This window comes from Micromys minutus, assembly GCF_963924665.1.
Source record: "Micromys minutus genome assembly, chromosome: 27".
Lineage (NCBI taxonomy): Eukaryota > Metazoa > Chordata > Mammalia > Rodentia > Muridae > Micromys > Micromys minutus.
The window spans coordinates 20,572,502-20,592,212 of NC_137962.1; the positions used below are offsets into that span (position 1 = coordinate 20,572,502).

At 48.9% G+C, this 19,711-nt stretch overlaps 2 protein-coding genes and 1 pseudogene across 4 annotated transcripts in view; 2 read left to right on the top strand and 1 right to left on the bottom strand.

Annotated features, from left to right (window-relative positions):
* SMAGP (small cell adhesion glycoprotein) overlaps positions 1 to 4,937 on the top strand; it is a 14,374-nt gene extending 9,437 nt beyond the window's left edge. For both annotated transcript variants that reach the window (XM_080939492.1, XM_080939493.1), the window contains exons 3-4: positions 3,721 to 3,801; positions 4,362 to 4,937. In XM_080939492.1, coding sequence (XP_080795618.1) covers positions 3,721 to 3,801; positions 4,362 to 4,540 — 260 coding nt within the window. In that variant the 3' untranslated portion in view covers positions 4,541 to 4,937. The remainder of the gene's footprint in view (positions 1 to 3,720; positions 3,802 to 4,361) is intronic.
* Positions 4,938 to 6,726: 1,789 nt separating this feature from the next.
* DAZAP2 (DAZ associated protein 2) lies at positions 6,727 to 10,560 on the bottom strand. Its single transcript, XM_080939669.1, has 4 exons — positions 10,404 to 10,560; positions 9,064 to 9,182; positions 8,170 to 8,415; positions 6,727 to 6,993 (listed from the first exon to the last, which is right to left on the bottom strand). The coding sequence occupies exons 1-4, from the start codon at positions 10,414 to 10,416 to the stop codon at positions 6,865 to 6,867; spliced, it is 507 nt and encodes a 168-aa protein (XP_080795795.1). The 5' UTR covers positions 10,417 to 10,560; the 3' UTR covers positions 6,727 to 6,864.
* Positions 10,561 to 16,145: 5,585 nt separating this feature from the next.
* Positions 16,146 to 16,797, top strand: LOC308438499 (histone deacetylase complex subunit SAP18-like; annotated as a pseudogene). The gene has a single exon. The product of its transcript is annotated as a histone deacetylase complex subunit SAP18-like (transcript).
* Positions 16,798 to 19,711: the final 2,914 nt, after the last annotated feature.

Here is a 19,711-nt window from a genome sequence, read left to right on the forward strand (position 1 = left end):
CTTCAGGTGGGTGGGTCTTCGGGTGGGCAGGTTCTCTTGCGGGCTGATCCTCTGGCACTGCTCTCACTTCTTTGTTTTTGTTTTGTTATTTATTTGAAACTTGGTTGCTCTATTTAGCCTTGGCTATAGGCCTTGAGCTGCAGGGATCCTCCTGCATCTGCTGCCTCCGCCCCCGCCCCGCCATGGCCCCGCCCCTCTTAAAGCCATGCGCTACCTATCTCTGCCTGTTCATTTCTAAAAGAAACTATTTGCATCAAAACAAAGTCTGTCAGTCACGGTGGCTCACACCTTTAATCCTAGCACTTCAAGGGGGACTTTTGAGTTTGAGGCCCTGCCACATCCACATCTAAATAAATAAAATTTTAACAAAAAAAAAAAAAATACATTTAAGATGGGCAAGGTGACATGTATCTTTATTCTCAGTACTTGGAGGCAGAGGCAGGCTGATTTCCAGGACAGCCAGGGCTACACAGAGAAACCCTGTTTCAAAAAACAAAAAGAAACCTAAAATCCAGTGGCGGGGCATGGATCCCTTGAGTTTGCAGTTTGGTGCCTAGCAAGCACAAAGCCCTGGATTTGATCCCTAGCACTATGTGGGTGCATGCCTGCCATGACAGCCCTCCAGAGGTGGAGGCCTGAGACTCACAAGTTTAAGGTCACTGTTGGCTAGAGAGCTTGTCTCAACCTTTACAGGGTTCTGGGGTTTGAACTCAGGCCCCAGGCTTGCTCAGCAAGTACCTGCTAGCCATCCTGCTGGCCTTCATCATTGAACATCTGTTAACATCTGATTCTTCATGTGTGTGCACTGTGTCTGGAGAGACCAGAATAAAGCGTTAGATCCCCTGGAATTGGAGTTACGTCCAGTGTGGGTGCTAGGAACCAAACCCAGTCCTCTGCAAAGGCAGTGTTTCCACACACACACACACACACACACACACACACACACACACACACACACGTATACACACATATACACTCACACATACACACACATTTACACATACACACAGGCATCTCCCCATAATCACATACACACTCACACACATATACACTCACACTTTTACACGTACATTCTCATACACACACTCACACACCACACAGTCTGTTTCTTTTTTTTAAAAATGTATTTATTTCATTTATATAAGTACACTGCAGCTGTCTTCAGACACACCAGAAGAGGGCATCAGATCCCATTACAAATGGTTGTGAGCCACCATGTGGTTGCTGGGAATTGAACTGAGGACCCCTGGAAGAGCAGTCAGTGCTCTTGACCACTGAGCCTCCCCACCCCCCCCCCACACACATACACTCTCCTACCACACACATTTACACATACATCTTCACACACACATTTTCCCATTCTCTCTAACACACATACACACACATCTTCCCATTCACACACTCTCTAACACTCTCTCTCTCTCTCTCTCTCTCTCTCACACACACACACACACACACACACACACACTGACTAATGAGCTATGACCTAGCTCTTTAGGTGTTCTCCCACACTCTCGCCCTGCAATGTTGGTTTAATAATTCACATGGAAACAGGTGTGACTGGACCCTCAGGGTGACTGAGCTTCGCTGCCTAATGACGGAGTTCGGTCTCATGGAGACCCGTGGTGGGAGAGAGCCAGCTCCCTCAAGTGATTATAACTTGACCTCATCAGTCCCAGTCGGGAGGCAGAGGCAGGTGGATCTCCGAGTTCAAGGTCGGCCTGGTCTACAGAGTGAGTTCCAGGACAGCCAGGGCTCTGCAGAGAGACCCTGTCTCACCTATCCCACCACTACCCCGACCCAAAATCAAGAAGGGCTGGGGCCTTGAGACCGGAAAGCATTCCTGACAGCCCATCTTCGCTGTTCTTCATTCACGAGGTTCTTGTTCTCTGAAAAAGAGCCTTCACACTTGACTCCTCTTTGCCCCAGCTCACACCAACTGATGTTGCTTTACCTGTGCACATGGGTACCGCATCGGTGTTCCTGTGTTTGATGGCTCTGCTGAGAATAACCCTTTCCAGTCCTAGTACCACCCAAATATGGCTTCCATGGAAGTCGCCCTGGCAGAAATACTGACCAGTCCTCTCCGCTGTTTTTCTGATCCTGGCGTGTTCAGACCGTGTCACCTATGGGGTGTGGTGGGGTGTGAGCAGTGAGCACAGTGAAACTGGCTCTTCTTTGTCCCCAGCGTGTCTAGCACAAAGCAGGTGGACCACAGCGCTGATAGTTTCTCTTGGGACCGTCTGGTCTCTCCCTCCCTCCTCTGCCCCCACCCCTGGGTGGTTTTATTTTGCTTTCTTTTGAGATAGGTTAGAACTCACTGTAAACCCATGCATGCCCCCAGCTCTTGAGGATTGGGATTACAGGGTCAAGCAAACCATTAGGTAAAGAGAGTACAGGGTGGCTCCTGAGATGACCAGCCCAGGTTCCCCTGAAAGCCTGGATCTTGCAGTAACCTTTACATCTTCCAATGGTTATATCAAATGCTAGTTAAAAGAAAGTCTAAAAGGGGGAGGGTGGGCTGGAGAGATGGCTCAGTGGTTAGAGCACTGACTGCTCTTCCAGAGGTCCTGAGTTCAAATCCCAACAACCACATGGTGACTCACAACCATCTGTAATGAGATCTGATGCCCTCTTCTGGTGTGTCTGAGGACAGTTACAGTGTACTCATATAAATGAAATAAAATCTTTTAATAAACAGAAAAGATGATGGTATCACAGTCTTAATCCCTTTAATTTCGGCTCTGGGGAAACAGAAGCAGGCAGATCTTTGTGAGTTCAAGGCCAACCTGGACTATGAAGCAACTCCAGACCAACCAGGGCTACACAGTGAGACCTTATAAAGACTTTCACAAGCTTCCAGAGCACAGTTTGGTAAAGTCCTGACTCAAAGCTGGGACTCTGGTCTTCGGGGACGGAGCTTAAAGGATAGGTGGATGGATAGAGGATAGACTGTGAGAAGGCTCTGGGTACTAGGAGTCCTGTTCTGAGCCTGGTAAAGTGCAGAACCTATCCTAGAAGTAAAAGGTTTGGGGTAGGGTAAGAACATTATTTTGTTAACTCTGGAGAGATGGCTTAGTGGGCGAGGCACCTGCTGTAGAAGTGTGAGTACCTGGATTCAGATGCCCAGAACCCCGGTGAAGAAAGTATCATGCGTTTGGTTTTTCTTTGCTTGCTTGTTTGGTTTAATATGCAGTCTCATTCTGTATCCCTGGCTAGCCTAGAACTCTCTATATAGACCAGGCTGGCCTTGAACTCAGAGCTGCCTGCTTCTGCGTCCCGAGTGCTAGGATTAAAGGTATGCATCATTCCACCTTGCTCAAGCCCCCATTTTTAACCATTGTATTGGGCAGAGAAACACATAAAAATGTTGTCTTTTGGAAATAGTTTGCTTTCATCTCTCTTTTCCAGGATTTTCTGCTTGGCGTTCCAGTAGACACTAGTTGATGAACTTTTTTACCTGTATATTTTGGATGTTTTCCCTGCATGTGTGTTTGTAGACATGTGTGCCTGGTGGCCACAGAGGCTAGGACATCAGATCTTCTCAAACTGGAGTTACAGATAATGAACAGCCACTATGTGGGTGCTGGAGATAAAATCTGGGTCCTCAGGAAGACAAGAGTGCACTAACCACTGAGTAATTCTCCATGATGGTATAGAGACAGAATGCCAAGGACAGAGGGCTCACTCTTTCCTTTTCTCCCTTCCTCAACTCCCCAGAATTGATCACCACGCCAGTATTTCAGGCCCCTGAGACCCTGTCCCCACAAGCTGAAGAGGCCAGCACAGCGCTCATTGCAGGTAACAAAGCCAGTGTACCAATTCAAGGGGCCTTGGAGCTGAGACAGCCTGGAACCCAGTGTGACAGCTAAGCTGTTCCCCATACAGCGGGTAACCGGGTTCATTCAGACATGTGGGTCTGACACATGCAGAGCTGTAAAAGACGCAGAGGCATGACCATAAGTGATAGGCTGGGAGTGACCAGGCACAGGCACTGGTGCATGTGGCCGCTCAGCTGGGGTGTGTGGGTTGGGAGGAGGGTATATGTGGCTTGTTGAGTGGGTGAGGAAGAGTGGGGAGAACCAGAGATGCTCTCATAGGAAGCTATGTAATTAAAACACCCTTCTTGTTGGCATGGGCTATTTATTTCCCTCCTGGTTTCTAGCATGATCGTCAGGAACTGGTTTGGGAGGAAGTTGAATTTTGTCAGAAATCAAAACAGCATGTCAATAGCTGCGTACCAAGAGCCTCTGGATGCTGTGCCCTGGAGAAGCTGTGTTTGAGAGGGACCCCACTAGGAAGTAATGACCTAATTCAGATGACCCCTTGACATACTAAAACATGTCTCTCTCCCTTCCAAGTTGTTATCACTGTGGTGTTCCTTACCCTGCTCTCAGTGATGACCGTCATCTTCTTCTACCTGTACAAGAACAAAGGCAGCTACGTCACCTATGAGCCTGCAGAAGGGGAGCCCAGCGCCATCCTCCAGATGGAGACTGACTCAGCCAAGGGCAGAGAGAAGGAAGAGTACTTCATCTAATGACCTCCAGGCTGGAGGGGCCAATTTCTGGCTCTTGCACTAAGACGCTGCCTCTGTAGTTAGGGAATGTTTGCTCTAAAGCCAGTGAGTGGTGTCGAGTGATACAGGCAAATCCACTCACCTCCCGGGACACAGCCCCCAGTACCAGCATCATGGACTCCAGGGTCCAGAGACACAGAGAAAGCTGCTCATGACCTTGGGCCTTGGTAAGGACAGTTCTCTCTACTGGCCAACAAAGTGGGGTCATGCCTGAGTTGGAAGTGAGGTCACAGACTGGTCTACTTCGTCCCCTCCCTAGTTGCCTAGCGATAGCCCCAGTGTAGCTATCCAGTCTTCCACAGGAAGGGGTCAGGCTAGGGGGTGGGAGTCTGAGGATGTTACTGAGCCCCACTGTTCCCCCAACAGCCTCAAACTTACACTGTTTTTATCCAAATTAAACTTATTATGAAAGTCAGATTTTCATTTACAAGAACTAAATTTTTCCTTGTTTTGCTTAAGCTTTTTACAACATTTTCTCTTGCTTAATTGAACTCACCCGCATGTGTTGTCTCAGTAAGAACTCGTAATGCAAGTTCTGCAGTTCCCAGAACTATTCAGGAGTTGGAAATGAGGACAACCCAGGAGGTTTGTCCCAGACAAACATCACAAGAAACACATGAGAAATCCTGGCAAGGGCTACAATCTCCCAGATCCCTGTGTATGTATGGACGAAGCCAAGAAGGACCTGGCCTTCCATCCCACCGTAAAACCTTTTTTCCCCTTGAGGCAGGGGTTCTCTGTGTCGCCCTGGCTACCCTAGAACTTGCTCTGTAAACCAGGCTGACCTCTAACAGATCTGCCTCCTGAGTACTAGAGTAGTTGTTCTCGGGCCAGCATCACTCTTTCATTGCTGAGTTTACATTTGAGTCCAGAATCATCTCTCGTGGAACTCATGAGAGCAGTCAAGCCTAGCCTGACACACCTGCATTTACTTCAAAGACACATTAAAGAAACAGAGCAATGGGAGCACTGATTTCTGGGTGGGATGTGAAAGATAACACATGAAGGAAGCCATCTGAGCACATGCTAAGTAAAGAATGCTGGAGTGAGGTGTAACGCAACTTCATCACTTTATTCAAATCTTCAAAATAGTCTTTATTCTACATTTTTAGTATAAAAATCCACAAGTTAAGTGCACCACAGTGTAGAGAGACATACAACGCTGAACTTCCATAAGTCGATGGTACAGTCAAACATCACATGTACAGAACACAAGATTTAGATGAACTGAAACATCAGATAAAATAAAATCCAATCTCAGAAAACAAATCAAAATATTAAGGATCCCTGAAATATTAATCCTAATGAGATCTCACTGGACTCAAGTCATGTCACAGTGAGGCATTCACGCAACCCTACTAATCCACCTCAGGAGACTCCTGGGAGCCCAAGTGGCTGCATGAGGAAGTGATAGCTAGTTTTGATCTAAAACTCCCTTAGTCAGGCTTTAAAGCCAAGCTTTTGATATGCATCTTCTTCCCTGCCTGTCATTTTAAATTTTCCTAGGAAGTTTACACTGAGAACTGTTGTTTAAGTTCAGGTTTCTGGCACCACAGCTAGTCTGGGTTTATGGTGATGCAGATGGTTTATGAGCCGGGTCCAAAGGTGCCCTTCACCTTGCCTGGAGATATACAAAACCCGAAAAAATGGAGTCTGTGCTCAGGACACACAGGGGACTTCAGAGGATCCTTATGAAAGACAAGTTAAAAAATGTCAGGACAGGCGCAGGGCGACAAGGGGCTGAGTCTGACTGGCTTTCGGTCCTGCACCACTGATTCCAAGGACACCGATAGGAGGGGTGGACAACTAGGGACAGGTGGGGCAGAGGATGGGAAGGAAAAGACAGACAGCTAATGGGTTTCATTAACACTTAAGAGAAAGACTTAAAAGAGATTAAAGACCAATCAGAATAATTTGGCAACTTTAATTCTTAGGAAGATCAAAGTTCCCTCCAAACCTAATTTGATGTTTTACTACTAGAAGCAAAGACCAGCATGGCACAGCATCACGCCAGAGGAATTAAGGAAGAGCCTTGGGGCTGCTTCACTCACATTCGTTTGAAGAATGGACACCTCCCTATCTCAGAATGCTTTAGGGAGGGACTGCTACCCTTACATGGTTCCTTATTAAATTTGAAAAGTGCCTCAAAGTTTGGACACCAGAAAGACACCCCAAAAACATGTGTCTAAACTGCAACTTCAGGTTAATATGACTAAAGCAGTTACATTGTGAGAAGTGCTGAAGGTATGTGATGTCTTCCCCGGCACAGGAGTGGCCACGGTTCCTCACCAAATGGTGTAGCCACCATCTGAGCCACCCATGAAGAAGTTTCCCTTGCGCTGAGTTACAAGGACATTGGCTCCCTGCATGACTGCAAGCTGAGCAGCATTGGGAGGGCATCCAGGAGGTGGAGGCTGGAAGGAAAAGGTACAGTGGGCACAGGTTAAGAACGCAGGGGAAGCAGATGCTGTGTAAGAAGGTGGCAATGTGCCAACCAGTAACTTTTTTTTCTTGCAGGCAGTGAGGGAGATCAACTCAGGGTCTCTCAGAGTTAACTATCACTTAACTGGTTCATGCTATGCAGCCCAGGCTGACATTAAATTCAAAGGAAGTCTCCTGCCTCAGCCTCCCAACTGTTAAGATTATATAGTATGTGCTACCATGCTAAGCAACCAGCATTTTAAGAAGCTAAGGCAACAGCTTGAGTTCTAGAGCACGTCTACCTTCTCTGAATTTAGGACATAAACAGGAAAGGAAATCTGATATTCACCCAAAGTATTCTAGCTCTAAGGTGCTAGGGGAGACCCACTCCCACCACACAGGATCTCTTGTGAGGATGTGGGGTTTTACTTACCAGGGAGGAATGCCCTACCATTGGGCTACATCTCCAGCAACTCCAGATCTTAACACACAACACTGTTAAACGCCAATAATGACACCATTCTCACCTCACTCTAGAATGTGACTCCTGAGGAGATGGCCTTTGCTACAAACCTCAGACACAGTATGACTGAGCAGGAGGACCTGGGAATTACAGTCCACTTACTAGGACTACTTATTCTAGTTTCTCAATCACCTGGGTTCCTAGTTCATTTCCCCCTCATGGCAAATATTAAATAAATGCTTACAAATTCGTCAAGCAGCATCCGTGGGCCAGCTCGCTGTACCCAAATAACTGAAAAAGGAGCTAGCAGCTAGTAGTATTTTTTTTTTTATTTTTTATAAACAGGGTTTCTCTGTGTAGCCCTGGCTGTCATGAAACTTGCTCTGTAGACCAGGCTGGCCTCAGACTCAAGAGATGCCCCCTGATTCTCTTCCCCTAAGTGCTAGGATCAAAAGCAGATGCCACTATCACCTGGCTAGCTAGCAGTATTTTACTAAGACAAGAAAACAAATGAATCTGAGTAACTCTAAAACAAAGACGGTGTCCAATGCCATACTGACTGGCCTAGCCATACTTCAGCCATGAGAGGGCAGCAGCTGTGCCAGCCCTGAACCACTACTACCCAGGGGCAGTTGGAGAATGAATATCAAGTCACTTCAGACTGTTAGAGTAAACAAGGGCTGAGCTCTCAGTCAGGCATACTCACAGGAATGTTGCCAGCGGTGGCTCCAGCTCCAAATCTGGCCCCTGCATCATACCCTCCTTCCACCAGCACTGCTGAGCCAGGTGGATAGATGGGACCAACTGGGTAATAAGCCATGGGGATTGTGGAGCCTAAAGGCCCAACAGCCACAGACTGGGCCATAGGCAGGTACAATGAGGCGCCAGGAAATGCAGCTGACATGGTGGGGACTGTGGCAGCCCCTGGATGAACAAAGCTTGGACGATAGAGCTGAAAGAAGCAGAAGGCAAAATATTTTTGTGACATTGCTATTTGAAATCTCTTTAAGTATTGCTGAGACTGTCTCCTGTAGCTCAGGCTAGCCTTCAAGTATGTAGGAGCGGATGACCTTGAATTCCTGACTTTCCTGCCTTCACCTCTTAACTGATGGAATTAAAAGCTTGTACCACCAAACCTATGCACTGTGCTAGGGACCAAATCAGGGCTTGGTACATGCTAAGCAAGCACTCTACCAAATCAGCTATACCCCCAGCCCCTTGTTTTGCTTTGGAAACAGGGTTTGGTTATATAGCCCAAGACAGCCCTGGAGTCAAGTTCCTCCTGCCTCAGCCCCCCACATGCTGAGACTACTAGCCTATACCACCAAGCATGGCTCATGAGTCAATGCAGATTACACATTTACACGTCACTGGCACAAAGTATTCTGGGTCATCTGTGTCCACAGCTACTACTGGGCTCAAGGGACCCAAACTCAGCTTAACTCAGCATGTCAAATAACATAATCAGACAATGCATTCATTCCAACAGTAATTATCAACATATGTCTTCGATGATTCACAGAGCATCCTTCTGCTTGTGAAGACTTAACAAGGGGTCCAAGAGTTCTCAGCTAGTCAAGAGTCTAGCATACTGCAGTACCTCAGAGTATGCAGGCGGAGCATCAGTATAGGGTGGAGCCTGAGGAAGATGTAAGGTCTGAGGATATACTGGATTCCCAGGAGGTTGCACAGGGTAGGTAGGCTGTGTTGGATATTGACCTGGAATACAGAAGGGGAGGAGAGATGTTGTCCATCAAATACGGGGTGGCAAACAGGAAAGATGCTCCTGGATAAGATAAAGAGCTACTCCTCCTGAGTACCCAAGTTCTGTTCCCAGCATCCACACCTGACACAACCTTCTTTCAACTCTAGCTTCTGCCCTTGTGGGCACCTACACTCACATTCACAGATACTTACATAGACACAGACATAAGAGAGGCAGGTACACTTAAAATAATAAAAACACCTTTGTAAACAGAGCTACCAAATGGGGCAGGGTGCACAGGGTAGTTAAAGTTAACTTGGTGAAGGCAAGCAGGAGAGGTGCAAATAGATTGCCACACAGGCCAAGAAAATAAAAGATTGTCTCTGCACCCTCACAATGCAAGGTGCTGGGTTCTGACTGGGCAGAAAGCCCTGTTCCTGCTAGCATACTGATGGAGGAAATCAAGTCTAACTTGGCCATGTTCCCTCCCACATAAAGGGCAGACAGGGCTGAGGACCCGTTCCTGGAGCTGTGGGTTGCTGGTGTCTTAGGGGACGTCTACTCTGGGTGGTCTCCCACGGGCTGTGCTGTAACCGGTCCAGAGTCTGTGGAACCCACGGTTCTGAGTGTTTACCTCACGGGTTCCTACTCAAGGTCGACTTCGCCCAAGAGTGAGTGAATGGAAGTTAACCATGAGGGCGGCGGCTGGGGGCGGGGGTGGGATAAACGCGACCATGTTCTGACAGACATTAGCACGGGCACGGCTACAAGTCCTGGCCCTGAGGAGGAAGCGCGAAAAGTCGCAGGCAGGCGGGAAGGATCCTTGAAGGCCCGGACTGTGCGGCGGAGCCGGCACCTCACTAGTTAAGCGCGACCAAGGCCTGTTGTTTCGGAGCACGGCGCCCCGCCTCTGCCGGCCCTCCATTGGCCTACCCAGATCCCTGCTCTAGCTCTCCATTCGCTCCGGCCGGTGTCCGTCACGGAAAAGCCCCCCCACTTCACACACCGGAGCCCGCGGCTCCAAACTGCGCCACAGAGTTTATGGGGCAGGGGCCCCGGGCCGGGAGGGCCGAGCCGCTGCGGAGTGTGGGGGAGGGGGCAGCCACGTCAGGTGAGGCTGCGAACCGCGGCCTGCTGAGGAGAACCGCACAGACCGCCCCGAGCTCGTCGTCCCCGGGCCACTCGACCCGAACCCGCCCGCATCCCCGACGACCCCCGCCGCTTCCCGGCCTTGCCTTTGCTGTTCATGGTGGCTCTGAGTTCTCTTCCACTCGGCGTCGCGGACGGTTATTTTTCTCGTCCTCTTCCTGTTCGGAGTCACTTCCGTGTCACGTGACGCTCGTCCACTCTGCGTCAGTCGATGCCCGAGTGCACTGCCGCCGGAAGCCCCGCCCCCTGCAGGCCCGCCAGTCGCTGCCAGGAGGGCGCTCGCGGCCCCGCCCTCCTCGGGTGCCCGTTCTCCCTGCGCGCTCTGCCCCCACCACGCACTCCTCCTTCCCGCGCGGCCCCGCCCTCCCTGCGCCGCTTCTCCCTCACCTCCCGCTTTGCGCTCACCGCATGCCCCGCCCTCCTCGCCCTTCCCGCGTTCTCCGCTTTCCCTGCGCGGCCCCGCCCTCTCTGCGCGCTCTGTGCTCACCGCGAGCCCCTCCTCCCGACATTCCCCGCCTTCCCCGCGCGGCCCCGCCCTCCTCGCGGGCCCCGCCCTCACCGCGGCCCCGCCCTCACCCCGTGCCCGTGGTCTCCGCGCGGCCCCGCCCTCACCCTTTGCCCCCATCTCCTCGCGGCCACGCCCTCACCGCGGGCCCCGCCCTCCACGCACGCCCCGCCCTCCACTCACGCCCCGCCCTGAGGGCTCACCAACTCCGGGTGAGGACACAGGTTGTCATGACTCCAGAGTGCCCGCGAAACACAACCCAAACCTCAGACCTTAGCCTGTCCCGCGTTCTGGTCCTTCCAGGCCTCCTGTTGACGACGGTCCGTGCCCTGAGATAGACCATGTCTCTGCGCCCTGCTAGAAACCGAGCCACCGCGCTTTGCCCTCTGCCCTGAGATGGACCGAGCCTCGCGCAGGCTGAGGGGACCCTGGCCTGTCATCTCCCTACTGATGCTGTGAGTGCTTTAGCCCACTCTCAGTTTTCCTGAAGGGTAAAGATGACGTCTCTTAGGACCGTGGTTACATTTTTTCCCCCGTTTCCCCGCTCCAGAATATCTGCGCGCACTCATGGACGCAGAGAGAGGAACCGACGCAGCTGAAGTCGGTTCTTCTGTGTCCTGCGTGGCCAAGAAGACGGAGAGGCTTTGGAGTGAGAGCCCCTCGGTAAACGGACTCCTGACTTCCAACACGCCGTGCTTGTGTGTCAGGTGACTTGTTACAGCTTGCACTGTAAATGCAGTTTCTTCCAGAGGCTAAGCCCGGCCTCTGTGAGCATCCCTGCTTCTCCAGCAGAACGCTGATGGGGATGGAGGAAGGCGAGCCGGCTCAGTGGTCAAGAGCACTTACAGAGGCTCTTCCACAGCTGATTTGGTGCGTCCTGGGGACCTGCGCACGCGTGTCATAGGTTCACTCAGACACACATACAGAAATAAACATTAGAGAAGAAGAAAAACTGATCTAAAGGACAGGTTACAGACTCAAGTTTTCTGTTCCGCCTCCCAGGTTTCGGGGGTCAGGATTTCCATTTTGTTTTCCTGCCAACACACAGAGCATCCCCTGACTAGGCTGCACTAAGTTTGGGAACTCTTAGGTATTTTTAAAATTCCCTTTATGTATTTATGTTATTAATTTGATTCGGATTAAATCAGTATCATAAAGCCTGTGGTATTTACATTTCCTTGACTATCTAAAGCAAAGCACCCATAGACATAACAAAATAAAAATAATAGCCACAACAGCTAAATTTTAAAACTAGATGCTGTAAGGGGGTAACCCTTCCTAGGACCGCCGTCTAATGAAGAAAAGGTGAGTTCGGATTGGTCCCCCCACCCCCGTGCTGGGTGTCTGGTATTTTGCTTCCTATCCTGAGCCCGAGGCCTGGGGATGCAGGAGTGCAGCCCAGTGAGCCCCCGCGGGAGATGAGCTGCAGCTCCCTGCTTTCCCCACCAGGTGGGGGTAAGGAGCAGCAGGGCGCGTCCGTGTTTGATCGCCTTGCAAACACGCTTTCTTACATCAATATAGCAAATACTTAACGAGTGCCCACCGTGTCGGGGCCCATCGTAGACGCTAGAGAAGCAACTGCAACGAGGTAGGCAGAGTCCCCCCACCATTTTGAAACTAACAGCCTAGAAAAGCCACTGTAACCGTAGGGCAGTGGTTAGTGCCAACCTGTACACCAACCACATAGGTGAGCGCCTACTGTCTTCTCTTCGGTCAGGGAAGGTTTCCCCCGGGGAGGAAGGAAGCCAGCGGCATGAAAACCAGGTAGTGTGCTGGATCTCAGAAGGCAGGACTGGTGAGTGACAAACTGAAAAGGACGCAGGGGCCCCCGGCCACGCTGAATCCAGGGCAGAGCCTCTGTGAAAACGATGCGTTTTCTGTCTGTTAAGTAGGACGTGGGGTTTGTTTGTGGTTTGTTTTTTTTAACTTAAAACATTTTATAATTACATCTTGTGTATTTGTGTTTGTGTGTGCACATGTATTTCTGGGTGCTGCCAAACCTCATCAGGTAAAGCACAGACCACGAGACCCAGATAACCTGAGGACAGTCCCCAGAACCCGATATCGGAAGGAGAAACCAACATCTGAAAGTTTCCCTCTGTCTGCCGCAAGTGCTTACACCCACACACAGAAGTTAGCAATAATAAATTTAAATTTAAAAATAAGTTTTAAGAGCTGGAGAGATGGCTCAGTGGTTAAGAGCACTGACTGCTCTCCCAGAGGTCCTGAGTTCAATTCTCAGCAACCACATGGTGGCTCACAACCATCTGTAATGGGATCCGATGCCCTCTTCTGGTGTGTCTGAAGACAGCCACAGTGTACTTATATGTGTGTGTGTGTGTGTGTGTGTATATATATATATATATATATACATATGTATATATATTTAATAAATAAATCTCTTTTAAGCTAATATAAATGAGGACTAGAAAGGTGACTCATGGTTAAGAGCACTTGCCACCATCACAGAGGGCTTGACCTTGGTTCCCAGCATCCCCATGACAACTTACAACAGCCTGGAACTCCAGGGATCTGACACCCTCTTGTGGTCTGTAGGGCACAGGGTGTGCACATGTAGCACAGCTAGACAGACAGACAAATACAGGTCAATTTAAAAAAGAGTAAGAAAATATGAAATAAGAGCACATGAAATCGAAAGAAAGTTGTGGGGCTGGATGAAGGAGGAATCGGGAAGAAATTAGAGAGTGGGCTTTATGAAAACAGGTTATTTGTATGTTTAAATCCTCAGGTGACTTAAAAATATCAGTGATGGTATACCTGAACATCTCTAATTTCACCACTTGGAAGGCAGACCCTATGGAAGGAAAAAGAAAATCAGTATGTTTTCTCTTCATCTTTCTCCCTCCCCGTGCCCCACCTCTGTCTGTCTGTCTGTCTGCCTGCCTGCCTCCCTAGCTGCTGTTTTCTGACTTGTTTTCGAGTTTCTGATTTACTTGATCACTTCCGGGCCGGGAATCCCTTTGTCTGAGCTGTTCTGGGTGTGGTACTTGCTGGGTATTTCTGTAGAACCGAAGGCAGAGGCAGGAGGATGTCTGTGAGTTTGGGGCCAGGCTGGTTTACACAGAGTTCCAGAACAGTCAGGGCCACATGTGTGATCCCGTGGGGGGGGGGGGTAATAATAATCTCCAGCTGAAGAGGGAAGAAGCCAAAGATGATGCTAATGAAGTCTCTCAATGCGCTCTGGAGTTCAGGATGGAGAGCCATGACATAATTCAGTCAATGCTGCTCTAGAGGAGAGTAAGCTATGACGTAAGGGTGCTGAAAATGATTCTTTGTCCTCAAAAGGTTCCTGTGCTGGAGGCTTGGTCCCCCGGTGTCAGGCAGGGCCTGTGGTCCGTGATTGGGATGGGGCAACCTGGAAAGGGTTCCAGGAAGGTAATGCTATGAGAGCCAGTTAAGTCTTCCGGGACAGGATCAGGTTTTACAGGAGTGAGTGATTAGAAGTGAGGCCGAGGCATGCTTGTCCCCTTCTGAATTAGCCTGTCCCCTTTCTGGTTGTGAGGCAGCCAGTGGGCCCTAAATGAGACATGACACCATGCTGTTTGTATCCTTACGACCAAAGTCATAAGCCAAACAAACCAGCCACTCTCTGTTAGAGCGCACAGACGACACAGTAACTTCCTGCTGGCCCTCTGGTCATTTTGTGAACCTGTACCTTTGTAACACACCCACAACACGTCATGTTCATCCTTGTGTGACAGAGAATAAAGCGATCTTCTAGTTCTCAGACCAAAGAGGAGGCTGGGGCTCTTTGAAGGAATCTTTTCAAAGCTGTGGCTGGCCTCTGTGTAACTAAGGGAACAGCTCTCACCAGCTAGTTGGTGGGGAATGGAGCCTTCTCTCCTAGTCTCAGCAAGAGGCCTCAGGAAAGGCACAGCCCCTCCTCTCCGCCGGTTTTTGTATATTCTGTCTGTGAGATCTCAGCTCTTGCATTAGAATTACTTAAGACTTGTTTAAAATGCAATTAAATTGAGCGATCTAGATGTATATTTTTTGCAGGTTTGGGGGTTTGAGATTTGACTATTTGAGGTGTTGGGGGGTATGTGTGACTGTATTTGCGAGTATTTGTGTTGTGAGAGTGTCTAAGTGTGTGTGTACGTACCTGTAAGCATAGTTAGTGAGTGTGTGTACGGATGCATATATGCATGTGTATGTGTGTACTGTGTGTGTGAGAGAGTATACATGTATGCATGTTTGCTGTGTCTATGAGTGTGTGCATGCAAATGAGGCACGTGTGTGTGTGTGTGTGTGTGTGTGTGTGTGTGTTTTCCAGAGTTACCTAAGAATAACATAACTTGCTACTTTCTCTGCTTCTCCATCTGCCCAGGAGACTGGAAAGAGTCGAGACTTTTGGTATAACCCTCTCCTAGACAATACCATGTTCCTAAAAGACCACTATCATCTCTTCCCTGCCACACACTCCACAAACCCCTATGAATAAATAAAAGTTAAAAAAAAATTTAAGAACAGACTGGAGCCAGGTGTGCTGGCTAGCGCCTTGACTCCCAGCACCCAGGAGGCAGAAGAAGGCAGATCTCTGAGCTTGAAGCCAGCCTGGTCTACAGGGTAAGTTCTAGAACAGCCAGGGCTACACAGAGAAACCCTGTCTTGAGAGACAAAACAAACAGAACGGACGGAGGGATGGCAGAGCAGGTAAGAGTACCTGTTGCTCTTCCAGAGGACCTGAATTGACATCTGGCAGCCACCTGTAGCTCCAACTCTAGAGGATCTGATGGCCCTTTCTGGCCTCCTCAGGCAAACACACACACACACAACTTTTTGTTGTTGTTGTTTGTGACAGGGTCTTGCTGTGTATCTGGCCTGAATTCACTCTATGGCTCACATTTTACAGACACTGGTCTAAGGAATCTAAGGAGTGCTTGGAGGAGTGTTAAACAGTCACAAAGCCCTGGTTCAATCCCAAGCATGAAGAACTCAAAAGAAAACTTTTATCTGTCTGTTCAACCCTCCATGCTAGCAAGTAACCACAGCCAGATTAAAGCTGAGACCTGAGTCTGTCACAGTGACAGTGTCTCTCAGGCTAATTAATAGTCAAGACTGCCATCTCAGGAATAAGAAAGATACAAACAGGAGCTGAAGAGATGGTTTAGCAGTTAAAAGCTCTGACTGCTCTTTCAGAGGTCCTGAGTTCAAATCCCAGCAACCATAAGTAATAGGATCTGATGCTCTCTCCTGGTGTGTCTCAAGACAATGACAGTGTACTAGGAGAGGTAGGAAGAGCTTAAGAAGCCAAGTCTCAGGGCTGGAGGATGGCTCAGTGGTTAGAGCACGGACTGCTGGACTCACTCATGCCTGCTGCAGGGGTCAGAGGTCAGGGCGAGCATCTCCCAGGCCGAAGGAGGAAGATGGTGGTGGAATCTCGAGTTACCCAGGAGGAAATTAAAGAACCAGAGAAGCTGATCGACCTCGAGAAGACCTGCCCGCTCTTCACCACCACCAACGGCCACCACCACCGAATCTCCCTCGGGAACGTGCCTTCGGCGAGCTGCAGGTCTACACCTGGATGGGTGCGACTTGAAAGAACTGACTGGTAAAGGAAGCCTACCCCGAAGCCAGAAAGAGGGGCACGCGCTTCAATTTTGCAATTGCTTTTAATGGATCTTAGAAGACCCGGCTATCGAGTTAAGGAGATTGGCGGCACCATGTCTGGCAGGAGGGCACTGATCACTCCATGACCCTGTCCTCACAGAAGTTCCAAAGAGGGGATTATCTGGACGTAGCCATGCCCCCTCCAAACCGGGCACCGCCTTCACCAGGGAGGATGAGGCCGTACCGAAGTTATCTTTCAGCCAGCTTGTAAAATAGACTTACTTAGTCCTTTCCTTTCCTCCCCCAGACTTTGCCATTAAGCCTTTAAATTTTCAACGAATTGTAACACATTTATTTAGGAATTAGAGTTGATGTACTTTGGTATATTAAAGGAAGTCCGTATGTTTTAAGCCCTTCTGTAAAATATGAAGAAAAAGATGCTCTCAGCATTCCGTATAAAGCTGTATTATGAAATACATGTATTCATTAAAAAAAAAAAAAAAAAGGACTGACTGCTCTCCAGAGGTCCTGAGTTCAAATTCCAGCAACCACATGTAATGGGATCTGATGCCCTACTCTTGGTGTGTCTGAGGACAGCGACAGAGTGCTCATATAATATACAATAAATAAGAAGTCTTAAGAAAAAAAAGAAGCCAGCCTCATGGTTTGAATGATGGTTCAGTAGTCAGAACACTGTCAGTACTACTAGACAACCCGGGTTCAATTCCCAGCACTCACCCAGCAACTTGTAACAGTCTATGCACCCTCTCATGGTCTCCAAGAGAGCCAGGCACATGTGTGGTACGCCTACGTGCATGTGGAGGCCAGAAGAGGGCGTGGTTATCCTGGAACTGGAGTTCCATGCTGCTGGGAAATTAAACCCGGGTTCTCTGAGAGAGCAGCTGCTGTAACACCCTGAGGAGTCTTAGCTCAGGAGTTCGACCCACAGAACACAATCAGACGATGGACCGATGTAGTAACAAGAGGATTTTATTCCATTTACAAGGGGTCACTCATCCACGCAGGGAGAGTCAACTCAGAAAGCACACATCTTTTATTCTTTACAGTGGGCAGATTTCAGCAACAGCATGGGGTGGTGACGTGGCTTTGGTGGGTTGCAGTGACCTTGGATTCATTGGATGAAAGGTTTAGGCTGATGATGATGCATATTTGGGTCTTTTCCTTGAGACCTGGCTCTCAGCCAGCAAATTCTGTGGGTTTTGTCCTTGTTTTGTTTTTCATAATTGGGTGATTAGAGCATGAGCTAACTATGACATGCGTCAAGACCCTATCTAGGGCTTTCTAGAGGACCAGGTGGCTATCAGTCAGTATATTCTGTGGTTTTTCTGAGAATTACTCTGGGCCATTGTTTTTATTTGTCAGGCACAGGTGGGATCTCATAGCCTTGGGATGACTGAAAAGTCTCTGAGTCTGACTTCAGCCATTTCTGTGTCATTGGGGTCTCACATTCTAGTAAATTCTGTCTTTGTCTACTTTCTCAAAAACAGGTGTTTTAGAAAAGTCTCAGAGCCCCTGAAAACTTTATTTTTTACATCTCACAGCCTGTCCTTTGAGCCCCAGGAAATAAATTAAATCTGGAAGGTCAGCTGCTGCTGCCACTAGCCAAACAGAGGAACAAAAGAAAACATGCATAATAATAAATCGATGCCAGCTGGATGCATAGCAGAGGATGGCCATCAATGGGGGAGGAGCAGAGGATGTCCATCAATGGGGGGGAGCAGAGGACGTCCATCAATGGGGGGGGAGCAGAGGACGTCCATCAATGGGGGGGAGCAGAGGATGGCCATCAATGGGGGGGAGCAGAGGATGTCCATCAATGGGGAAGGGAGCAGAGGATGTCCATCAATGGGGGAGGAGCAGAGGATGTCCATCAATGGGGGGGAGCAGAGGATGTCCATCAGTGGGGGGGGGAAGCAGAGGATGTCCATCAATGGGGGAGGGAGCAGAGGATGTCCATCAATGGGGGAGGGAGCGGAGGATGGCTGTGATGGTTGGCATATGCTTGGCCCAGGGAGTGACACTATTAGAGAGTGTGGCCTTTTTGGAGGAAGTGTGTCACCCTGGGGGTGGGCTTGGAGACACTTCTCCTAGTTGCCTGAGGATGCTCAGTCTGTTCCTGGCTTCCTTTGGATGAAGATGTAGAACTCTCAGCTCCTCCTGCACCATGCCTGCCTGGATGCTGCCATGTTCCCACCTTGATGATAAGGGACTGAACCTCTGAACTTGTAAGCCAGCCCCAATTAAATGTTATTTATAAAACTTGCTTTGGTCATGGTGTCTGTTCACAGCAGTAAAACCCTAACTAAGACAATGGCTATCAGTGGGAGAGGAGCCCTTTGGTCATGTGGAAGCTCAAAGACCCAGTGTAGGGGAATGCTAGGGCACTGAGGTAGGGAAGGGCTAGGTGGTTTGTGGAGGGGAAAGTGGGAAGGGGATATAAATGTAAATGAATAAAATAACCAATAAAAATATGAAAATATAAAAATAAAATAACAGACAATAAAATGAATAAAATCAATTTATGGAAATCACAACCTCATGAGATGCTTCTGCTGTGGAAATGGTGGCTTTTGATTCTTCTGAGGACTTAGGAACTGAAGCACATGGGGTAAGAAAGGAAACGCCCCCAGGCCTTGACCTCCTTTTTCTCACTGACTCCATTTTCTCTTCTCTTTGGGTTTTTAATGCTGAATGTTATATCTACCTCAGGCACTTCCTATGAGGATCAGACTGAAGGATAGTAATACCGACCTGGCTTGCTGTCGTTCCACACAAAGCCTCTTTGCCAGCTTTATTTTATTTTAAAGCTGGGTTCCTATGTAACCCAAGCTAGCCCTCTGCATTAGCTTCCCGAGCGCTCAGATCACAAACACCAGACACCGACCAACTGGTGGTGCAAAGGCAAGTGGATCTCAGAGAGTTCGAGGCCAGCCTGGCGTGCACAGTGTAAGTTCCAGGACAGAGTCTTGAACTTCTGGTCTTCCTGTCTCAAATGGTGGAACAGCTGGGATCATAGATCAGCACCAACAGACCCCAATCAGGACTGGTTTTAGTAAACTCTTATGTATTTATTTATTTTTCTGTATTTTGTGTCCTCATCTTAATTTTTAATTTTAGTTTTATTTGAGTGGATATGGGTGTGCCTTTATGCGTACCACATGCACGTAGTACCCTCGGAAGCCAGAAGAGGGTGTTGGATCCCTTGCAACTGCCGTTACAGGCAGGTAAGTGAAAGCTGGGAATTGAGTCTAAGTTCCCTGCAAGAGCCACAAGTGCTTTTAACCACCAAACGATCAC

Coding starts and splice junctions, on each gene's coding strand:
- DAZAP2 (XM_080939669.1), bottom strand. Junction 8,416..9,063: donor CTCCGCCTGCATACTCTGAG/GTACTGCAGTAT, acceptor TGCTTCTTTCAG/CTCTATCGTCCAAGCTTTGT. Junction 6,994..8,169: donor CCACCGCTGGCAACATTCCT/GTGAGTATGCCT, acceptor TTTTCCTTCCAG/CCTCCACCTCCTGGATGCCC.